At 32.1% G+C, this 22190-nt stretch overlaps 3 protein-coding genes and 1 pseudogene across 6 annotated transcripts; 2 read left to right on the forward strand and 2 right to left on the reverse strand.

The window, feature by feature from the left end:
- Positions 1 to 978: 978 nt before the first annotated feature.
- Positions 979 to 9999, reverse strand: LOC114945950 (uncharacterized; annotated as a pseudogene). The gene is made up of 8 exons (XR_014924542.1): positions 9841 to 9999; positions 9627 to 9713; positions 9040 to 9273; positions 8527 to 8613; positions 8090 to 8155; positions 1545 to 1643; positions 1259 to 1437; positions 979 to 1149 (listed from the first exon to the last, which is right to left on the reverse strand). The product of XR_014924542.1 is annotated as an uncharacterized LOC114945950 (transcript).
- On the forward strand, positions 3906 to 7550 carry LOC146723467 (uncharacterized). Its single transcript, XM_085481888.1, has one exon. The coding sequence runs from the start codon at positions 4056 to 4058 to the stop codon at positions 6876 to 6878; it is 2823 nt and encodes a 940-aa protein (XP_085338014.1). The 5' UTR covers positions 3906 to 4055; the 3' UTR covers positions 6879 to 7550.
- A 4557-nt stretch (positions 10000 to 14556) lies between the features above and the next one.
- LOC114929811 (uncharacterized) lies at positions 14557 to 18186 on the reverse strand. 2 transcript variants are annotated; one of them, XM_029301492.2, is made up of 3 exons: positions 18028 to 18186; positions 17403 to 17554; positions 14557 to 16993 (listed from the first exon to the last, which is right to left on the reverse strand). In XM_029301492.2, the coding sequence occupies exons 2-3, from the start codon at positions 17545 to 17547 to the stop codon at positions 14784 to 14786; spliced, it is 2355 nt and encodes a 784-aa protein (XP_029157325.2). In that variant the 5' UTR covers positions 17548 to 17554; positions 18028 to 18186; the 3' UTR covers positions 14557 to 14783. The 2 variants fall into 2 exon arrangements, with proteins under 2 accessions (XP_029157325.2, XP_029157326.2); XM_029301493.2 differs by having other exon boundaries at positions 18024 to 18186.
- LOC114945949 (uncharacterized) lies at positions 18178 to 21898 on the forward strand. 2 transcript variants are annotated; one of them, XM_029322305.2, is made up of 9 exons: positions 18178 to 18614; positions 18705 to 18829; positions 19258 to 19344; positions 19618 to 19882; positions 20049 to 20164; positions 20451 to 20673; positions 20778 to 20888; positions 21007 to 21135; positions 21442 to 21898. In XM_029322305.2, exons 1-9 carry the CDS (start codon positions 18347 to 18349, stop codon positions 21795 to 21797), a joined length of 1680 nt encoding a protein of 559 aa, XP_029178138.2. In that variant the 5' UTR covers positions 18178 to 18346; the 3' UTR covers positions 21798 to 21898. The 2 variants fall into 2 exon arrangements, with proteins under 2 accessions (XP_029178138.2, XP_085338015.1); XM_085481889.1 differs by having other exon boundaries at positions 20073 to 20164.
- The last annotated feature ends 292 nt before the right edge of the window (positions 21899 to 22190 follow it).

Raw genomic sequence — 22190 nt, forward strand, 5'->3', positions numbered from 1 at the left:
TTAAAATATACATGTATATTTTGCTGATTTAAATGTATTTTTGCTTAATTAAAATAAATATTTTCTTATAAATATTGAAATCAATTATTTTATTAGATTTAGTATATTTTTTCAGTAAATAATTATAATAAGAAATTGTGTAGGAAAAATAAATACACAATATTATTATTTTAACTTCTTTTTAATATATTAATTTCTTATTTAAAATTAAAATATATTATATTTTTATATGCATATATAATTATAAAGAAAGTAAATATATATGTAATTACAATATACATAGTTTATATTAAATACTGTAATTTAATCAGTTTACCACAAAATATAATATCACATATTAAGTACCACAGTTTTTGTTGCAATATTTCTTATATTTAATTATGCATCTGAAAAAATTTCATACAAAATGTCATGTATATATATATTTATACATAATTACAGACTAAAATAAAATATTTTCTTTATTCTACCAGTATTTATTTTGTTTTCTTTAAATGTATAATTATTATATATAACGTAAAATTCAACTTTTGCAGCGATGTTCAAGACTTATATAGTAATTGAAATATATTTTATAATGAATATAATATTTATCATAATCTCGATCAAATTAATATTTGAATAAGTAACTCACAAGTTTCTTTTCTACCTTCTCTCCGTCTTTCTCTTCCTTTTTTTATGCGATCGGATGCATAATTTAACCATGATTGTATAGCATCTTCTATTTTTTTCATTGATGATAATGTGTGCAGGGATGCTACAGAATCTTTAACAGACCAAATATTATTTTATATTATACTTAACGTAGACTAAATTATTTGGTGGGAAAAGAAATGTATATGACAATAAGAAGCGTTAAAAAAATAACAAATTTGATAATTATAATTTTGAAAGATGTATATACGTATTACGCACAAAATTGGCTCAATTATACAATTATATAATTAAATATTTAAAATATATTACTGTTATAGTCTTTTACGACTTACTCAGAATAAGTTTTGAAGCATGCAAATCTTTAAACCGAATAGTATTTTTTTGTCCGCTCCAAGAATATTGCACAGCTAAGGGATCTGCCATTATTCTCTTCATCGCTCACCTTATATGATCTCCAGCGTCTTTTCCACCTTCTTGCTTTATAAAAGTTTTCTATAAAATTAAAAAAATAATCGCACTTTTCTAAATAAATAAAATTTAATAAGACAAACAAAATATATATAGTTTTCGATAATATAATAATGTATACATATATACTTACAAATTGTTCTCGTTTCTTTGCATCTTCCGCAATAGATTTTTCAAAAGCTTCAAATTCCTCTTTTGTTTGTAATTGGCTAAATCCTACATTTTCCAATTGCGGCGTATTATTATTTCCATTGTTTATATTTTTGGATTGTAAGTAGTGTATTATTATGTCCAATTTCCTATTTATCTTGTCTGGAAAATTGCCAAAATACATTATATATATATTTTTTTTTGTTTAAATAAACATTTACATTAGAATTTTTTTAACTTCATAAGTATATGCATTTTTTTATTTATACCTATGCAAGGACAACAATTACATCTGTTCGCAGTTTTATTGTTGACAGTTCTTGTGGTTTTTGGTGCCTTTTTATGTATCAAAACTGTTTGTGATGTACCTTTATAAATAAATGTAACATGATAATTAATATCACATTGCAGTTACATTTGGAACAAGAAATATACACAAAAAAATATTTTGGAGAATTTAATTTCTAGGAACGTATATAATTTAACATAATTATCATTAACATTATTGTCATTGAAGTACAAGAAGATGGAAAGATTATGATAACATAAAAAATATATATCCCTACAAAACACTAGCGGGACTTCCGTTTCCGGTTGCGTGTGAGAAGGTTGAGGTGCTGTCAGTGTGTGTATTTGAGTGGAATATTAGAGGTGTGTGGAAGAGAAAGGGGGAGAGAGAGTGAGAGAGTGAGAAGCTGAAGGTGGCGAATGCAAGGGGAGTGCAGGCAAGTGGGGTGAGAAGGGAATAGAGCGGTGAGAAGGAAGAGAAGTGATGCAGGTAGAGTGAGTTGGCAGTTTGGAAGATAGATCAGGGGCACGAGGGGAGAGGAAGGTACTAGGAAAGAGGAGTGCAGGTGTAAAAGGAGAAGAGAGATAGGGGATAGGTGTAGGTGCGGGGAAAGTCTCTAGTGACAGAGGAGCCAGTCGAGGATATAGGGAAAGTCACTAGCAGAGGAGAAAGTAACGGAGATAGGGTATAGGGAAAGTCACTAGGCATAGAGTAAAGGAGATATAGATGGAAAGAAAAGAAATAGAGGAGATAGAAAGATTAAAGAAGACGGAGAAATGGGAGAGAAGAGGGAGCACAGGGACGGCAGAGGAGGTTTTGAAAAGGAAAAGGGAGGAATTAGAGGAAGTAGGGTTGAGAAAGGAGAGAGAAGAAAAAGGGGATTTGGAGTGGGCGTTCAGGAGAAGTAAAAAGGTAATAAGGTCGCCGGAGGTTGAAAGGAGGGAGGAGGCAGGAGGGATAGGGGAGATATTGAAAGAGATGGGGAGGGAGTGGAAGGAGGAGATAATTCAGGAGATGAGAGAGATAAGAAGAGAAATTAGAGAAGAGATCAAGGAGGGAGTAAGAGGGCAGGAGGAGTTAAGGGAGGAGGTAAGGGGGCTGAAAAAGGAAATGGAGGAGAGGGAGAAAAAGTGGGAGAGAGAAAGGGAGGAATTTATGGAAAGGATTAAGGAGATGGGGAAGAAAATGGAAGAATTAGAGATAGGAAAAAAGGGGGAGAGAGAGAAAGGGGAGAAGGGAAAGGAGAGTGAGGAGATGGAAGATAGGATTAAGAGGATGGAATGGAAATGGGAGAGAAAGGAAAGAGAAGAAAAGAGAAAGAATGTGATAATAAAAGGAATTAAGGGAGGAGAAGGGGGGGGTGAAAGGGGAGGTGGAGAAATTATTGAAAGAGATAGGGGTAGGGGGGCAGGTAGAGGAAGTGAGGAGAATAGGGGAGGGGAGAAGGGACGGGACAAGTATAGCTTTAGTAAGGGTGGGAGGGATGGAGGTTAAAAGGGAGATAATGGAAAAGAAAAGGAGGTTGAGAGGAAGGGAGGAGAGGATTGAAGAGGATCTAACGTGGAAAGAAAGAAGGATGATGTGGAGATTAGGAGAGTTGGCGAGAGGGGAAGAAAGAGAGGGAAGGAGGGCATGGGTAAGGTATGGGAGAATTTGGATGAGAGGTAAATGGTGGAGATGGGACGAGGTGAAAGAGGAACTAAAGGAGGAAGGAGCAGGGGATGAGAGGAGGGAAGAGAGGAGAGAGGAGGGAATAGAAGGAAAGGGGATGGAAGCAATACAGGGGACGGGAAAGGAGGGGAGGGAAAGAGTGGGGAAGGAAGGGTGAAAAAGAGAAAGAGAGAGAGGAGGGAAGTGGGAGGTAAAGGGCAAGGGAGAGGAGGGGAAGAAGGAAAGGAGGAAGGAGAAGGGGAGGAAGGATGGAAGGTGGCATTCTGGAATGTGGCGGGATTAAGAAATAAGGACGCGGACTTCTGGGAAGCGGTGGGAGAATGGGACGTAATGTTTTTTCTGGAAACATGGGTAGATGAAAAAGGGTGGGAAAGGATAAAAGGGAGGATGCCGGGAGGATATAAATGGGAGGTGCAATATGCGAGGAGGAAGAATAAAAAAGGAAGGGCTATGGGGGGAATTATAGTGGGGGTGAGAAAAGGGGTAGGAATAGAAGGAAAGTGTAAGGCGGATAAAGAGGGAATGGTGGAGGTGGGGATAGGAAAAGGAGGGGAGAGATGGAGGTTGGTGGGAGTGTACATAAATGGGGAGATGGAGAAGAAGCTAGGGGAGATGAATGAATGGATGGAGGAGGAGGGAGACAGAGTAAGAACGATAATAGGAGGGGGACTTTAATGCAAGAACGGGAAATTTAGGAGGAAGAGTGGAGATAGGAGAGGAGGAGGGAGAGGAAGGGAAGGGGAGAAAATCAAGAGATACAAAAGTAAATGGGGAAGGGAGAAGGTTGGTGAAGAAGCTGGAGGAAAAGGGGTGGGCGATAATGAATGGAGGAATAGCAGGGGATGAGGAAGGGGGGTGGACATATATGGGACCGAATGGGAAATCGGTAATAGATTACATAATAGGTAATGAGGAGGTAAGAGAGGAAATTAGGAAGTTAGAGATAGGTGAAAGGATGGACTCGGATCACATGCCGTTAATAGTGTGGTTGGAAGGGAAAGGAGGAGGAGGAGAAAGAAAAGGAAAAAAGAGGAGGAGATGGAACTGGACGGAGGAGGGGAAGGAGGAATTTAGGGAGAAGATAGGGGAAATTTGGGGGAAGCAGAGGGATGAACAAGAAGAGGAGGGTGTAGAGGGAGAGTGGGAGGAGAAGAAAAAGAAGATACAGGAAGTGTTAGATAAGGGGAATGAGAGAGAAGGAAAGGAGGAATTTAGGGAGAAGATAGGGGAAATTTGGGGGAAGCAGAGGGATGAACAAGAAGAGGAGGGTGTAGAGGGAGAGTGGGAGGAGAAGAAAAAGAAGATACAGGAAGTGTTAGATAAGGGGAATGAGAGAGAAGGAAAGGAGAAGAAAGAAAAAAAGAGAGGGTGGTTTGATAGGGAGTGTAGAAGAGAGAAGGGGGAGGTGGTAAAGGAGTTAAAAAGGTGGAGGAGGATAGGGGGGAAAGGAGAAGAATACAGGAAAAGAAAAAAGAATTATGAGAGATTATGTAGAAAGAAGAAGGAGGAGGAGAATGAGGAGTGGACGAAGAAAGCAATGGAAGCGAGGACGGAAGGGCAGGTTTGGGAGGTGGTTAGGAGGGAAAGGGGAAAAGGAAAAGGAGGAATGGGAGAGGGGATTGAGATGGAGGAATGGAACAGATATTTTAGAGATCTATTAGGAGGGGTAGAATCGAGAGTGATAATGGGAGGAAGAAGGACGGAGAAGGAGAGAGGGGAAGATCAGATAGAAAAGGGAGAAATTAGGAGGGCGATAGGTAGGATAAAGGAAAGAAAGGCGGTGGGGGTGGACGGGATTCCGGGAGAAGTGTGGAAATTTGGAGGAGAGGGAATAGAGAAGTGGGTATGGGAGTTGTGCAATAAGATATGGAAGGGGGAGGGGTGGATAAGGGAGTGGAGTGAGGGGCTGGTGGTGCCAATCTTGAAGAGGGGTGAGGGAAAGGAGGTTTCGGAGTACAGGGGGGTAACTCTGACACCGTCTTTATACAAAGTATATGCGACGGTGTTGGCAGAGAGATTGAGGGGAGAGATAGAGGAAAAAGGGATGTTGCCACCGAATCAAACGGGGTTCAGGAAAGGGATGGGAACAGTGGACAATATTTATGTATTAAATTATTTAATAAACAGACAAATAAGTAGGAAAGGAAAGCAAATGGTTCTACTGTTTGTGGACCTGAGAGCAGCGTTTGATTCGGTGGACAGAGTGAAGTTGATGGCGGCGTTAAGAGGGAGGGGGGTGAAGGAAGAGACGGTGAGGAGGTGCGAGGAAGTGCTAGGAGAGATAGGGTTCAGGGTTAGAATAGGGGAGGAGGTGGGGGAGAAGTTTTGGACGGGGAGGGGGGTGAGACAGGGATGCCCACTGAGCCCGCTTCTGTTTAACATGTTGATGGCGGACTTGGAGGAGGAAATGGAGAAAGGGAGATGGGGGGGTGTGAGATTAGGAGAGGGCAAGGTCTATACATTAGCGTACGCGGATGACGTGGTGCTGTTGGCAGAAGATGAGGGGGGGATGAGGTGTATGATGGAGAGGTTAGGGAGATATCTGGAGGGGAAGGGACTGGAACTGAATGAGAAGAAGTCGAAGGTGATGAGATGCAGAAGGGGGGGAGGGAGGTTAAAAAAGGCTAGTTGGTTTTGGAAGGGAAAAAAATTAGAGGAGGTAAAGGAGTACAAATATTTAGGATATGTGATTCAAAGGAATGGGGGGCAAGAGGGACAGGTAAGGGACAGAATAAAGAGAGGGGCAGCAATTATGGGACAGGTATGGGGAATAGGTAAGAGGAGATTTGGGAATAACTGGGGGAAGAGGTTGTGGCTCTTCGATGCGTTAATATGGACGGTTTTAGGATACGGGGTGGAGATATGGGGATGGGAAGAGAGAGAGGGATTGGAAAGGATACAAGAAAGGTATCTGAGATGGATGTTAGGAGTGGACTGGGGAACGCCTGGATATATGGTAAGGGAGGAATTGCAAAGGGAAAAGATAAGGACAAGGATGGGTAGAAGAGCATGGGGATATGAGAGAAGGTTAGAGGAGGGTAAGGGAGGATGGTTGGCGAGAATATGTTTGGGGGAGATTAAAGAAAGGGCAAAAAAAGGAGGGGAATTGTCAGGGTGGGAGAGAGAAAGAAGGGAATTTTTTGAGGGTAAGGGGATGGGATTAAGGGAGATAGAGGAAAGAAGGGAAAAGGGGGAGTTCAGATGGGAAGAAGTTGAGGAATGGGAAGGAAAGGAACAGAGGGAGGAGAGGGTGGGAAAAATGATAAAATCGGAATATAATAAGTGGTACAAACAGATTAAAGGGGAGGGGATTCCGGGCTATTTGAAGAAAGGGTGGGCGGAAGGTAGATGGAGGAGGATGGCAAGGTACAGACTGGGAAATGAAATGAAGGGAAATAGGTATTGGGAAAAGGAGGAGGATAGGAAGTGCAGGATATGTGGGAGAGGGTTAGAGACGTGGGAGCATGTGTGGGAGGAATGTATGGATTGGGGAAGGGAAGAGAGCTGGCAGGAAATGGTAAAGGAGATATTAGGAGAGGAGGGGGAAGGGGAAATATGGTTAAAAAGGTTAGAGGAAGCAAGAGGGAAAGGGGGGGAGAAGGAGAAGGAGGAAAAAGGAGGACAGGGAGATGAGAGAGGGTAGGAGATAAGGGGAGAGAGAGACGGGGAGAGTGTGTGAGTGAGTGTGTGAGAGAGAGAGAGGGAGGGAGAGGACAGGAGTGGAAGAATAACGGTAACCGGAAGCGGAGGTCCAACATAGGCTAAGTAGAATGTAAGATTGCGTAGGTTAAGATAATTTAGAATAAGAAAGGTTAGGGAAAGGCGGACGTGTGTGTGTGTGTGTAGGTAGGGCAGAATGCGAGAAAAGATGAGAAAGGCGGCGAAAAGGAGAGGCGTGGCGAAAAATGTAATTAGATTAAGTTTTAGGTATAAGTTTAGGCTAAGGAAAAAGGAAGGAAGGAATAAAGGTTTGGGAACGCTCCTTTAAAAAAAAAGCGCCTTGTAATCCCCAATTGGGGCAGCAATAAATATATCTAATCTAAAAAACACTAGCGGACATTAATATGTAATGTAAACGTTATAATTTTCTTTCCACTCAACAATGTAACTGTTATGTACAAGATGTTACATTACAGTTACATTGTTGAATCATAAAATTATAACATATTGTTGTTACTGTCCACTAATGTTTAGAGCACATACCCAGCAAACACCGATATATAATTGTTACATTGCTATAATAAAACGGAATATAACAGGTAATATAACGTGTACGTTACATGTAACATCCATGTTAGTTGTAATTTCCCACTCATAGGTGTAACATTTTTAATATAACATAGATTACATTGTAGTTATATTGTAATTATATACCAAATAGCACATTGATGTATTGATATAAGTCAATGCTATCTTGGGATATAATGACAATATAACTACAATGTAATATATGTAATATTAAAAATGTTACATTTATGAGTGAGAAATTACAACTAACATATACGTTACATGTAACATGCTTGAGTATATAACATTTATATACTGTGTTTGCTGGGTATATACCTAACATCATTATTTTTATATTATTATAATTATTTTTATTTTATTGCATTATAATCAATTGTGTTAATAATTACGTTTATAGAACTTAAATTCTCCAATTTGTGTTTATTTCTTGTTTTGTAGATATATATAAAAATGAATTAATTTTAATATTCGTATTACATGTGTATGTACATATAATTTTAAATATTACATTGTATTGGATAATTTCATTTTTACTTTTTATCATCATGCAAGGAATACAAATAAATATTTATCGGATAACTTCATTTAAAATAATTTTTGTATTACCTTCACAAATGTTGGAAATGTTTATGTCATTTTCATTAACGTCATCAACTAGATTATTCCTGGTATCTGAATTAAAATTAAGAAAACTTATAATTATTTTGTATTTTTTTACACGTATATACATATTCGTACATACATGCATATATACATATAATATATATATATAATGGCATTAAAACATTTTAAAGATTTAGAGTAAAAAGTTATATTTAATTGAAAGATTTGTGAGTTTTATGAAAATATATTAATAAAAATTGGTTCGAAACTGTATTTTATAATTACTAGATTTAATATTAATTTCTGTTTTCCAAATTTAGAATATATTTTTGTGCATAGATTTAAACCAGTTATAAAATCTATGATCTTATAATATATTAATAATATATGCTTATGCTTGAATTGTAATATACATAATTGTATCATATATGTCTGCTTACCAAGTGAAATAATAATCGGTTTAGTATTGTGTACAGGCAATTCTTCTGCTGGATTTTCCAAATCCAAATCGTCACTATCATTGTCATCTGCACAAAAAATTAAAAATAGAATGATACGACATATACCTATTATGCATGTACATGTACAATCTCGCATATAATAATAATTTTACATTTACTAGACATAAATCTAATAAATATCTTGATTAAATATGTTTTTATACTATACTCATGACTTGATCAATTTCAAGAAATGACAGTGATATATATATATGATAATGTCAGTCATAATGAAACTTATAGATGTCGTAATACAACAAATAAAACTTGTGACACAAGTTTTGAAGGTAAATACTATATATAACAATGTTAAAATAATGTTAATTTAACATGTATTATTGAATAAATTACACATATATATATATATATATATATATATGTGTGTGTGTGTAATTTATTCAATAATACATGTTAAATTAACATTATTTTAACATTGTTATATATAGTATTTACCTTCAAAACTTGTGTCACAAGTTTTATTTGTTGTATTACGACATCTATAAGTTTCATTATGACTGACATTATCATGAATTGTGGTTAATTGTTTTGATGTTGACATAATAGTTGGTATATTTTTGTCACAAGTTTTCTTTGTATTAATAAATTCGGAAACTTCATTATCTATGGTATCAGATGTTGATGCAAATTGATTTGATTTTGATACAGTAGTTCCTGAACTTGATGCATCTGCAATATATATGTATATATTTTTTAGAATAACATTTTTATAATAAAGAGAAGTTGTCTAATAATAATTTTAATGAATACGATAATATTACTGATAAAAAGGAAAAATATTAAGTGCAAAATGAAATAATTTGTTACATTTTTTTAAAACAAATTCGTTACAAATTATACTTTCTTATATACTTACACTTAACAATTAATATAATTATATAACACAATTAAGCTTTTTATGTTTAAAAATAGCAAAAAAGACAATATTAATATAGAATATTAATACACACTATAGTTATTAATGTATTATATGCTAGTACTATGTAATAGTCTTGTTATTATATATAATTTACTTCTCATACCCATGACAATATAATCCAATTTTGATGGCAACGGTTGTAATTTTGTTATACTAATAATTTTAGGTTTTTTTTTTACTTGTTTATCATCTATGAATTAAACATATATAAAAATTATTGTAATATAAAAGATATAATAATGTCAATAATAGAGCATAACATTTAATAAATGTATTGAAAAGACAAACACACACACATATCAGGTATATAACATTACCTTCAAATTCTGAGGAGATTTCTTCATTTTCAGTTTCATCGAATTTTGGATTTTTTTTCGAGATCGCTTTTGGGACAACTCATTATTTTTTTTTAAATTGTCGTATAATACTTCGTCTTGGGAAGAATACCCTGTGCACTGGCTTTCGAAATTTTTGCACTCCTGATAATTTTCTGTAGAAAATAAAAAAATAGTTCTAAAAAATTCATAATATATATATATATATATAAAATTCATAATATATATATATATATATATATATATATATATATACAGATATAAATAAGAATTAAAAAATTTACATTTTATAAGAGTTTAAATTGTAAATTTTTTAAATTATTACTCACCAAATGGCTCAAACAAACAAGCATAATCGTATTTTGTCCACTCTGATTTACATGATATTTGTTTCTTTATCCATGTTGTAATTATGGAATTTTTTTCAGTAGGCCAGTAGACAATTTTTTTTTCTTTATCTACTCAGTTTTCTGGGATAGATTGAAACCAATTGTCAACATGAACAACATAAAACATCTATAACCATTTATTTATTTTATACTATCTTTATATACACATAGAAAATAAAAATATATAAATTTAGTAAATATAATATGCAAAAAAATTTATTAAAAAAAAATTAATAATAATTGAATTACTAGTTTTATATTACTTATAAAGTAATAAAAACGAAATAAAATAGTTATATACAATATACAAATATAAAAAGATCTAAATATCTCATACGTTTAATTTAATCTTGTTACAGTAGTATACAATAATTTAAAAAATTTAATGAATGTTATTAATTACCACCAGTAATAAGTTACTTTTCAAAGATTTACTATTTAAATAAAAGAAAGTAACAGTAACTCATTTAGAAAAAGGGGGGAGGGAGAGAAGAATAAACAACTACTCTGATCCAATTATATCATACATGTATGTGCATTATGTAGATATATAAAAGGTCAATAATCGCATATGTAATTTATGAATTTTTAATTCATTCTTTTATCTAATATTAACTCTTTATTATAACTATCAAATATTCTTTTTCTTCTCATATTAACATACAAAATAAGAAGCGCACACACACAGACACACATACAGACTTTAAAAAAAAGGAAAGCAAATAAAAAATTTAGTGATAAATTAAGAGTATATGGTTTCAACCATAAGAGAAAATAATATTAATTCAGAATATTACATATAATGTTTGTTCAGTACAAATAATTAAAGAAATCACAATGAAGAATGTAAAAGTGGTAATACAAATGCTGAATTTTCTAACGTTATTTTTATACCTTTTTCTTTTATATGATTGATTGTAAATCTCTTTAATATTTTACTTTCACTTTTTATCAAATGTACACCTAATTTACTAGATTCTAGTGGATAAATGGGTACATCAGAAACTATCATTTTATATCCTATGCAAAAAATTTCCGAATTTAATGTTGCAATATATTTTATATTATATATACTGCCGTTTTTTAAATAACATATATTATTTGGTGCTGTTGTACGTAATGTGATCTTTTCAAAAAGTAATCCTTCATAAGAACCATCATTACAAAATGGAATGGCTAATTTTGTTTTATTTTTATGTATTAATATCGGATACGTTTTCTTTTCTACAGTTTTAACATTTGCAACTAACATTTCTTCCGATATTCGTTTGTAAAGTTGTGATAATGGTTTATCATGTTTGCGTAAGGATCTCTTTATATTCTTCATTTTATTCTCAAACGGAAAACAACTGAAATCATCTAGTGATGCTCGAAATGTACCTACATCATCAGCAAGATGTATTAAATTGTGTACGGTATATGTACAATTTTTTGTACCATACAGACATTTAAAATTCTGCACAAACCACATCAATAATTTTGCAGCATATTCTTTATTACGTATGCAGTTTAAAGGATCGCATAAAATTCTAATTGCGCAATGAAGAGCAGAAAAATGTTGAATATAATTATTTGGTAAAACATCATATAAAATGAATGGAGCGAAATACAATAGAAAAAAACGAAATTCCATAGCTTTCCACCTATGAAATTCATTTAAGTTTGATCTTGGTTTTCTCGATATTTCTGAAGGTAATTTTTGATTTAAATGTAACCGCTCGTTAAGTATTTGAAAAATTATGACTGCTAATGCGACATTCTTTGGTACCTTTTGTCCACAATAATAACAATCTTTTCATTATTCCAAGTAAAACTAAATGCATATAATCAAGTGGGAAAGCACTGACCATTCCAATTCCAAGTCTCTCTAATGGAGGATTTCCAGTATGATGGTTAGGATCAAATTTATTTTGAAAACTGTGATCAGTTCTACGTTCACAATTGTAATCTATAAATACTACTTTATCACTGATGTAGTTCCCTTTTATTATACAACGTTCACATCCACTATAACCAGTACAATATTTTATGCATTTAACAAATGAACGAGCTGGAGAGTCACAGATGATAGCTCTAATTCTAACAAAATAATGGTTACCATTCCATTCAAAACCTTGATCTCGTAAAATACAATATTCATCGACAAAATCATTTAAAAATTCTTCAACAGAAGAAGGTTTTGACATGCCGTGATAAATTCCAATAATAAAAGGCTTGGTCTACATTAATGATTTTACCTTGAATTGGCCATAATTGCTTGTTACTACTTTTAGAAATTGGCAATCCATCAATGTTTATATCAATTATTATAAAATTATTGATTAAATGAAGTTTGTTTTGTCTGCAATAATTAAGTAAAACTTTTAGAAGACCAAAATATAGAAATTCTCCATTACCGCATGGTTTACATTGTGTTACACTGACACATTCTCTCGATGTATGTAGGAAAACTCGAGCATCACTTGAAATATTTTCATTAGGATGATATTTTTTATATATTGTTAATAAATTTGACAGAGCATTATTAGAAATATTATTTGAAATAGCCCAAAATTGTAGTTCTGATGCAAATGTTTCATTACGATCTATAGATAAGTTAATTGTTTCATAATTATTATCCACTCTATTTTCGGTTAAATCAACTTCTTCAATATTAGAACTATTTGAATCGCTGCTGGAATACTGTAAAGTTTCATTAAAGTCTGTACATTGCGATGGAATAAAAAGATTTTCTATTTGATGTTCCTCAATGGTTTCTTCTTTAGTTGGGATAGCTTTATTTATATTACTTTTCTCTTCAAGATTATAATTTTCAAAAATATCTAATTCTATATTTTGACGTAATAATAAACGTCTGTTTCGTTGCCATCTTGATAATTCGTTAAATGGTTTTACTTGACGTTTCATTTTCATGTATTATTACTTAACATGCAAAATTAAATACAACTTACTTTTATTTTGTATAGTAGTTGTTATTATTTCTTAAGTTTTCAAACTTTTCTTGTGATGCGTGAGTGACTTTTATAAATCTGTAATAATAAAATATATGAATAAAATTATATAACATGATATTATACATTAGAAAGACTAAAGGAATAAGATATTCTATATAAAAGTAATATAAAAAAGTAATATGTGCACATATAATAGAAATTTGTATCCATAGTCAGAAATCACCTGTTGAAAGAACATGAGCTACATATGCAGACAAATATTTATCCAAATTTATCAATATATAAAGATTTTTATTGAATTTGTTGGCAAACTAACAAAATAGTTTGTTTACTGAATGATAAACAATAAAAATAAATCATGCGTTTATTTCAAGGTTATGTAGTAAAAATATATTTAGTTCAACTACTTACCATTCAATAACACCCAATAATTAATATAATTATAATGTAGCACTATGCCTGATGTAGTCTGATACAATATATAAATAAATATATTGCCACCCCAGGAAACGAAAAAAAATTTAAAAATATTGATAATAATTCATTGAACCGATATCGAATCAAATTTTTGGATTTGTTGAATCCATTTTCTATCCGTAATTCGTTTGAATCAGTAATTACGGATTGGCTATTTGCTTTCGGTATTTCACCCAATGTGCATAGAAATTAAACGTGCGACCAATCCGTTTGAATCCATAAGTACGGATTGGTCATTTACTTTTTGTATATTATTCAATGAACATCGAAAGAAACTTGCTATCAATCTGTTTGAATCCATAATTGTAAATTAGCCATTTGCTTTTGGTATCACATTCAATGTACAACGCAATAAACGTACGATCAATTTGTTTGAATCTATAATTGTGAATTGGCCATTTGCTTTTGGTATCACACTTAATGCACAACGCAATGAACGTGACCAATTCGTTTGAATTTATCGTATGATATTGAAACGAGAACATTTAAATTCACTGAAATAATAGTTGGACGTCAAATACTGTCAATTCGTGTAAATTCGACAAAAAAGCCAACTTTTGATTTGAAAAATTAATATTCAAATACACATATAGAATTTTCGATTTATATATATTTCAAGGTGATATAGAACAGTGACATAAAAATTACAAAATATATAACGTTATGTTATTACTAGATAGTGTATTTTATTAACATTTTATAAGACATCATGTAATTAAAATCATATAATTATAATAATAATCCATTATATATGGAATAAAAGTGTACATAATATAATAGTTCATTATTATTTAGTATACATTATACACATAATTTATTATAATAATCCTTGTGCTAAACTATCGATTTATATTATATATATAAAAAGAAACACAAAATATAGGAAATTGCGAACTTTTATTTAGTCAATCTCGAATATATTTGGCATAGCGCAAATAAATTGCTCAGTTCCTACGTCCATGACAACCATTTTCGAACAAACATCATGAATTGAAATTACAAATCGTTGGCCCGTCTCTTCTACAAATTTCCACATATGTGGCATATCAATGTCACCAATTCTTGCTAATGTCTCATCTGGAGACGTTGTTTCATCGACAGTGCATTAATTTGCACGTAAAATTACTTTTTCGGCAACGAATGTGGTAACTAAGAAGTGGCATCCTGTTTCAGGTACATTAATTATATCATCGATTCTAACAATTTTTCCGCATTTTAACTGTACAATAGTGTCGTTCCATTTTTTTGATCGTTTATAATTTTTACTATGGTACACCTGATTATTATATATACATTTGTTATATATCCGTTTTGTTGTAACTGGAGCGCTATCTGAGATATATACATGTTGTGAATCATAAAATACTACTCCATCATTTACTTCAACATTTACAGTCGACTGATTTTTCATGAACAATTGCTCACAAAACGCTTTTACATGATTCGGCGATGAACTACTTGACATTCCTACTTTATATGACAAAATCTGTAATGACTTTTTAGCTATTTGCTGCTCAACGCCCTTTGGTCCATTAACTAGCTGCTTTAACAAATAAATATTACATTCAAAAGGGTAGGTTGATGTAGCCCATAAAGGTCCACACTTCCGAACAGATTGAACAGCATGGAGCAACAAATGCACATTAAACCGCATTGATTCTTTTCCATATAGGACCTCAAACAAAGCAACAAAGATCATTAAATCTTGTTCGCACTTATTAAGTTCAGCATTTGTAATATTTGATTTTAACAAAATATAAGTACACTTTACAAGTAAAGCATAATGGTGTAAATACTTTTTGGGGATATAGTCTAAACATATTGGAATGCTATAATATAATAGCCATGATTTCCAATCTTTTGCTTTGTAATTACTTTGATCGGATATTACATGTGGTAATTTTTTCACGTCATGAGGTGGTTTGATTTTAAGTAAGCTTTCATCAATATTCTTAATTTTAGCAGCAGTTAAATGTATCAACGATGTTTTTACCCATAATTCCCAAATATGCTTAACAACCCCTAACAGAATTGTATGCATGTAGTCGAAAGGAAAGCCCCATACCATATCAAAATTTGAAATTGAGTTCAATACTGAATTGCCTTTTACTCCTCGAGATTGTATTAAAGATTGGCTTGAATGAAACTGTTGTATATCTCGCATATGGGATTCATGAGTTCTTAATTCCGGATTTTCATTTACAAAAGGATATCGCATAGTCGATATATATGTTCCTTTTTGATAACAATAACTACAACCAAAATAACCATTATATTTTACTCGATATTGTGTCAACGCTCGAGCAACAGAATCTGTTGAAAAGCATAACGTTGTTGATGTGAATGTGGTTTGACCACTATCAAGAGTCATAGAAATACCTTTTTCTCTTAAAGCATCTGCTTGTTCTACAAACACTGTAAGATATAAATTCATCAGTTTAGGAGTCGGTTCTTGCTTTACAACCATAATACCTGCTAATAAAACATTTTCAAATCTAATCTTGGGTGGCAAATCGTTCAAAATTACTGACAAAGGCCAAATACTACGTTTAGTTTTATGTCCTAAAGGTGCTCCATCTGTGCTGATATTATAACTTACAATGTGTGCTGAATTAGCAATTACTTTTTTATGTAATTCACCGTCATGTATGTCATTAATATAATTATATTGCTGTGTACCTTTTCTTGAATTAATACTCTGCATATATGCTGTGCGAATACTTTTAGCCTTTAAAAGTAACTCTATTTGATAACGTAAATCAATAGATAAAAAAAAGTTCTCGCACGACAAATTTAAGTTATACTCTTTATCACAAAGTTCGCATAATTTAGTTATATTAACAAAATCTTCTTTTCTAGTACGGTATATTTCACAATAGCAATCTGTACAATAGTAATGAAACAGTATTTTGTCATTAGGTGGGTCAAATGTTTTGTCAAAATAATAATTCGAAACATTAAGTTGTGTAAAATTAGGCCCTGCACAAAATTTAAGGACATTAATTAAACTTTTTCTCGCGTTATTCGACAGTCCAAACCGCAATGAATACCCTGCAACCATACGCATAACACTATTGACTGTTAAATCAGATTCTTTAAACATTATTTTACTTTTATCACGTTCTGAATTGCTTCTTTCTGTAAAATCATCAGTGATTGTCCTCGGATTTATTTCTTCCGAATCCTCGCCATCATTGTTACTATCTTCATCTTCCGATTGTATTTCTTCTGAATCGTCGTTATTATTGTTGCAGCTATCTTCGTCTTCTGGTTGCACATTCTCAGGTTCATTTTCAGCATAATCATTCATATGACCTACATAGATCCATTGTATTGCAGTATTGAAATATTTTCTGAACTTATTCTTTTTTTATTTCTTTATAGTTAGAAGAACAATAAATATGTAATATACAGCTTTTTGTAACAATAGTTTGTGGAACCGAGCCCATGTTTTTAAGATGAGTGCCATTAAGCCATCAATAAAAGACGAAAAAATTACAAGAAAAAAATTATTGATAAGTTTAAATTACATTAGCAATGGTATAATAATATGTAATATATATAATATATATATAATAATATATATAAAAATTATTTGGCTTGAATAGCTTAATCAAAATGGAGGCGTTATGCCAAGTTTAGAAAAAAGGTAAAGTGATTCAATATTTGCAAATGTTTTTCTGCATATAAGCATAAGAAATCTGTATAGAGTGAAAAGTATTACCTTCTTTGTTTGCATTAAGTAGTATCCTTGGTAAAACTGTGTTAAGTATTTTATTCCATTTACGACGAGTTGATATTGATAACAATCTTCTGTCGTACGTTGGATCCAGATGAAGCTTCTTTCGTTTTCTGTGCGATTGATTCATTTTCACTCTGCAAGTGATGAATATATTGAAAATGCAGTTTGTATATTATAAATAAATACTTGCAATGAACAACACATGTGTGAAAAACAAATTTGTTTAACGAAAGATGTTCTTTATATTGCATGCAAAAATCAATGTCTTGTTACAAAAGATAAACGATGCTTTTAACTTGTAAATACTGGAACGCGGTTTCAGTTTTTTTGCAGCAATACAATCTCTGTTCTTTTTAAAAGAAAGTTCATGCAATAAATTTAAAATAAAGTTTTTGCAATAAATTTTAGGTTAGGTTTTGCACGTTTATTTTATATTCATGTATTTCGAAAAAAAATGCAGAAAGTACAAGACCTTTTCTGCAAAACAAACAGCTAATGTGTGCGTAACGTGTAAACAGATAATTTATAAAGCATAATAGCACAAAAACATATACTGTGCACTTACACTACTTTGCATTTATCAATTCAGAAAATCGCACGTACATACCTAATCCTCGATTACCTTTTTTCTTCTATTCTCTTTCACTTTTAATAAATATCCTATTACAATTATGTAGGACAATTATGTAGGCTGAAGTCGTTTTAGATATGAGACACATGCGTTCACCACACTACAACCAGACTTTGGCTATGAATATCGGAACACAGCCAAAGTTCGCATTCGCAGTTCGGTGTCCGAATAACTACCGATTGTTGCCGAATCTACTCGAATGTGACGTCGCGCTTTCGCTGCGCATTGTGTGTGGACAAATGACGCGCGATTTGAATCTATACTTTTCTTCGTAAAGTCCGAGCGTTTTTATACCATGTATCACCGTGTATTCGTTAAACATTCCAAAATACCGTTTGATATTATATTAATTGTTATAATTATAATTGTTGTAAATAAGTTCCAAATGTTTGCTTATGTGAAATTCGCGGGTTTCGGCGCTTCCTCGTGTATGAAGGTAGTTGCCATTGAAGACATTAAAGTGAAAAGGTCAGACGTGAAAAACATTGATAAAAATAAACTTTATAAAGTGAAACATCCAGTGACAGGAAAATATTCGCATGCACAAGTGATTCTTGTGAATGGTAATAATTCCAATAAAAAATTGTACAATATTTATGAGTCTCAGCAAATAAAAATCGAAATAAATTTTTATTTACATATATCCTTTGCAGAGTCATTGGAAGAACTATCTAAAATAATTCAATCCAAAAGACCGGTAGTGAAGCCCATTAAACATCTTGCATCACCATCAGACAGTTTTAATTCATCAGCTGAAGAAACACCAGCAAAAAAGAAGGTAATAAATTCTATTTTACGTCTCTGCAAATGTGCACATTTCTATCAATTAACTTAAATAATGTTTTAAATAATATTTGTAGAATGATAAGTTTGATACCAATGTTGACACTAATTTGCAAAACCGTTTGCAAATTTTGCGGGATGAGCAAATTGAGCGAGAGATGATGATGACAACATCGCAACTGAACAATGAAGTGACATCAACACCTATTACATCATTAGTACGTTTGTTTTACATTTTTGTGTAAAATATATAATATAACGAACTAAAAGAGTTCCTTTTAATCTTATTCTCCATCGACAAGTAAAGCTAGCCTTCATATTGATTTGAAAAGTTTCAATTTACCTCAGCATTTATAGACTAATATGATTATCATACAATATATTTTGTACAATATCATAATATATATAAAATATGATTTACAGGTGACAGATTCAAGGAAAAAGCGAGATGCCATAACTCCTGAACAATCAAACAAATGTGTTTTGCTCAAGAAACAAAAGCTTACGGAGGTAAAATATTATTATTTTGCAATTATGTAGCAAAATGTTGATAAGATATTTTCAAGCGTAAATTCAAGTATGAGCTTCACCGCTTATGCTGATAAGCTACAGATATATTATATGTAAATATAATTTGGGCATCTCATGCCTTTTGTTATAATTTGTTCAATCTTAGAGTTCAATTTTAGAGTTTTTTAAATATCGTAACAATGAGTATGCATTGATACATTTATTTATTTTATATCTATGTATTAATATATGTATTTTTTTGTACTTTTTTAGATAAGTGAATGTAGTGTCAAATCGCATAAAGCAGCAGCAGAAGCGTACAAAAATCAAGTAGACTTCTTCAAGAAGGAATTGCAATCCGTGAAAGATGACTTAAACGTAAAACAAATAATATGGACAGAGGAGAAAACGGCATTGTCAAGAGAAATTTTACAGAAAGAAGAGAAAATTGAAAAACTCACAAATGAATTAAATGAGATACGAAATCTCAACAAAGAATTGCAAAAATCTGCAATCCAACATTTCGGCCAAATAAAAGGTTCGTGTTTAACTAGCTTCCCAGACAAAACATAATGTTTTAAATCAAGACATATACTCGTATAAGACGTCTTTAATACGTCTTATGTCTTGATTTAAGACATTATGTTGTCTGGGTTATATTTAATGAAATGTAACACATGGTTAACATAAAGTTATAACAGAAGCATGTTCTCATTCCTCTGGTGCAGCAACATTACAAGAGTTAAAAAATGCTGAAACTACAGACGTCTTAAATTCGATTAAAATAGCGGTTGGATATATTGAAGCAGATACTGAGAAGGTAAATTGCTTAACGAAATATGCATATATATTTTTATAATCTCGTTATTGATGTACTGTGAATGTGTTCTAGTATTTGCAACGAGTACCTAAAAGCATTTTGTTATCTTTGTCAGATGCATTCTATTAAAATATGATAAACGTTTTCAGTACTTACAGCAAATACTGGAACATCCTGCATAATTACAAAGGAATAAAATATGTATATAATTTAGAAATATGTACTGAATTTCTGAATTTACTTATATCTTATAATAATTATATTTACTAGTTGTTTGTTTTTTTAGATATATCTGGAGCATAACGTATGGATATCGACAGAAAGTTATGCCTTAGTAATTGGTACTGCTACGACACCCAGCATGTTTGTAGCCGAAATGATGCTAGTTCTGTTTCCTTATAAGACATTACTGAACAGTACCTTGTCAGGAAAACCAAGCAACAGGACGAAAGCGGACATTCGAAAAGCGTACAAGAAATTGGATCCAATAAAAGTGTTGGCGATAAAAGGTTAATAATAATTACTTTGGTTTTGTAATATTAATCGTTGCTGTACATAACTACGAAAATTTCAAATTAATTATGTAATATACTTGTATATATATAATTCACAGCAATATTTCGCCATTGGTTACTGACCGAAAAGAGAATGAGTGAAATTGAGGCAGATGAAGAGGTAGATAAAGCAAAAGAATATATGAGAAGGAAACTGGCAAGTATGAAAGGTAAATATATGTGCTTATATGTATTTGCGATAGTGATAATGTAATATTGAAACATAAGTATATTATTAAATTAATAATATTAATAATATTAATAATATTTATAAATTAATATTTTTAGAATCGAGGCAATTGCAAACAAAGAAAAAATTAAGCCAATCGAACGTGGATGAATTAAACAAACAATTGCAAGAGATGAACGCTATAATAGAAAATAATGCAGATTTTCAACATGACGATTTCACTACAGGTAAACATTACAGTTGCAAATTTGTCACATATTTACATTATGCTATTTGAAGGTTTTGCGCTTTGTATAAACAATAAGCCGCTATTGATTAATTTAATATATACTTTTCAGAATTAACAAATAATGAATAGCATTAAAGCAAATACTCAAGCAGAACAACAAGTCCTGACGAAGTCAAAATGACATTAAAATGAATCCTGATTTATAAAAAAGTGACTTTTAAAATCATTTTAGAGTCATTTTGATGTCATAACTTCTTGTTCTTGGATATAAATTAGATAAATGTAAATTAAAATGCATGTATAGTTTCAGATTCGCAATCATCTATCGAGACTGAATTAATAAATGAAACAGATAATAATAATGTATTGTTATTATCGGATATCGGCAATTGTGCATTAGAAAGTGTCGAGAATGTTGATACAGATGACGACGAGAATGACTACAATAATAATGGCAATAATGACAGCAAGAATAACTACGAGAATAACGGCAAAAATAATAGCGATGAGAATGACAGCCAGAATGAAAGCGAGAATGATGGCGAGAATGACGGAAAGAATGACGGCGAAAATGACGGCGAGAATGACAACAAAAATTGTGACGAATATATGGAGGAGATTGTGGAGTTCGTGGAGTTTCAAAACAATAGCCCAAATTAAATTAATAAAAAGACCAAACTGTGTTTAATCTATTGGTAATATTTATTGAAATACTTTACGAATATTCATATAAAATAAATAAATATGATATTAACAATTTTTACCTTGCACTATTTTATTTAAAATTATAATGTTAATTTTAGTTATGTTTTTTGTGATTTTCAGTGTTAGTTATTAGTATTGGTAATATTTTTTCCAGAAAAAGATTATTAGCCTATTCGTCTTGCTCGCTTTCATGCTGAAAGTATCAGTCTATCTTTCTTGCTCATTAATACATCGAAGAAAGATAGAATGGATGCTTTCAGCACGAAAGCGAGCAAGACGAACTTAACCTAGCTATATATATATCAATAAAAGTCAAATCTTTTGAATCCGTCTTTAAGGATTCATATC

This window comes from Nylanderia fulva, unplaced genomic scaffold (genome assembly GCF_048542155.1).
Source record: "Nylanderia fulva isolate GAGA-0341 unplaced genomic scaffold, ASM4854215v1 Scaffold195, whole genome shotgun sequence".
Lineage (NCBI taxonomy): Eukaryota > Metazoa > Arthropoda > Insecta > Hymenoptera > Formicidae > Nylanderia > Nylanderia fulva.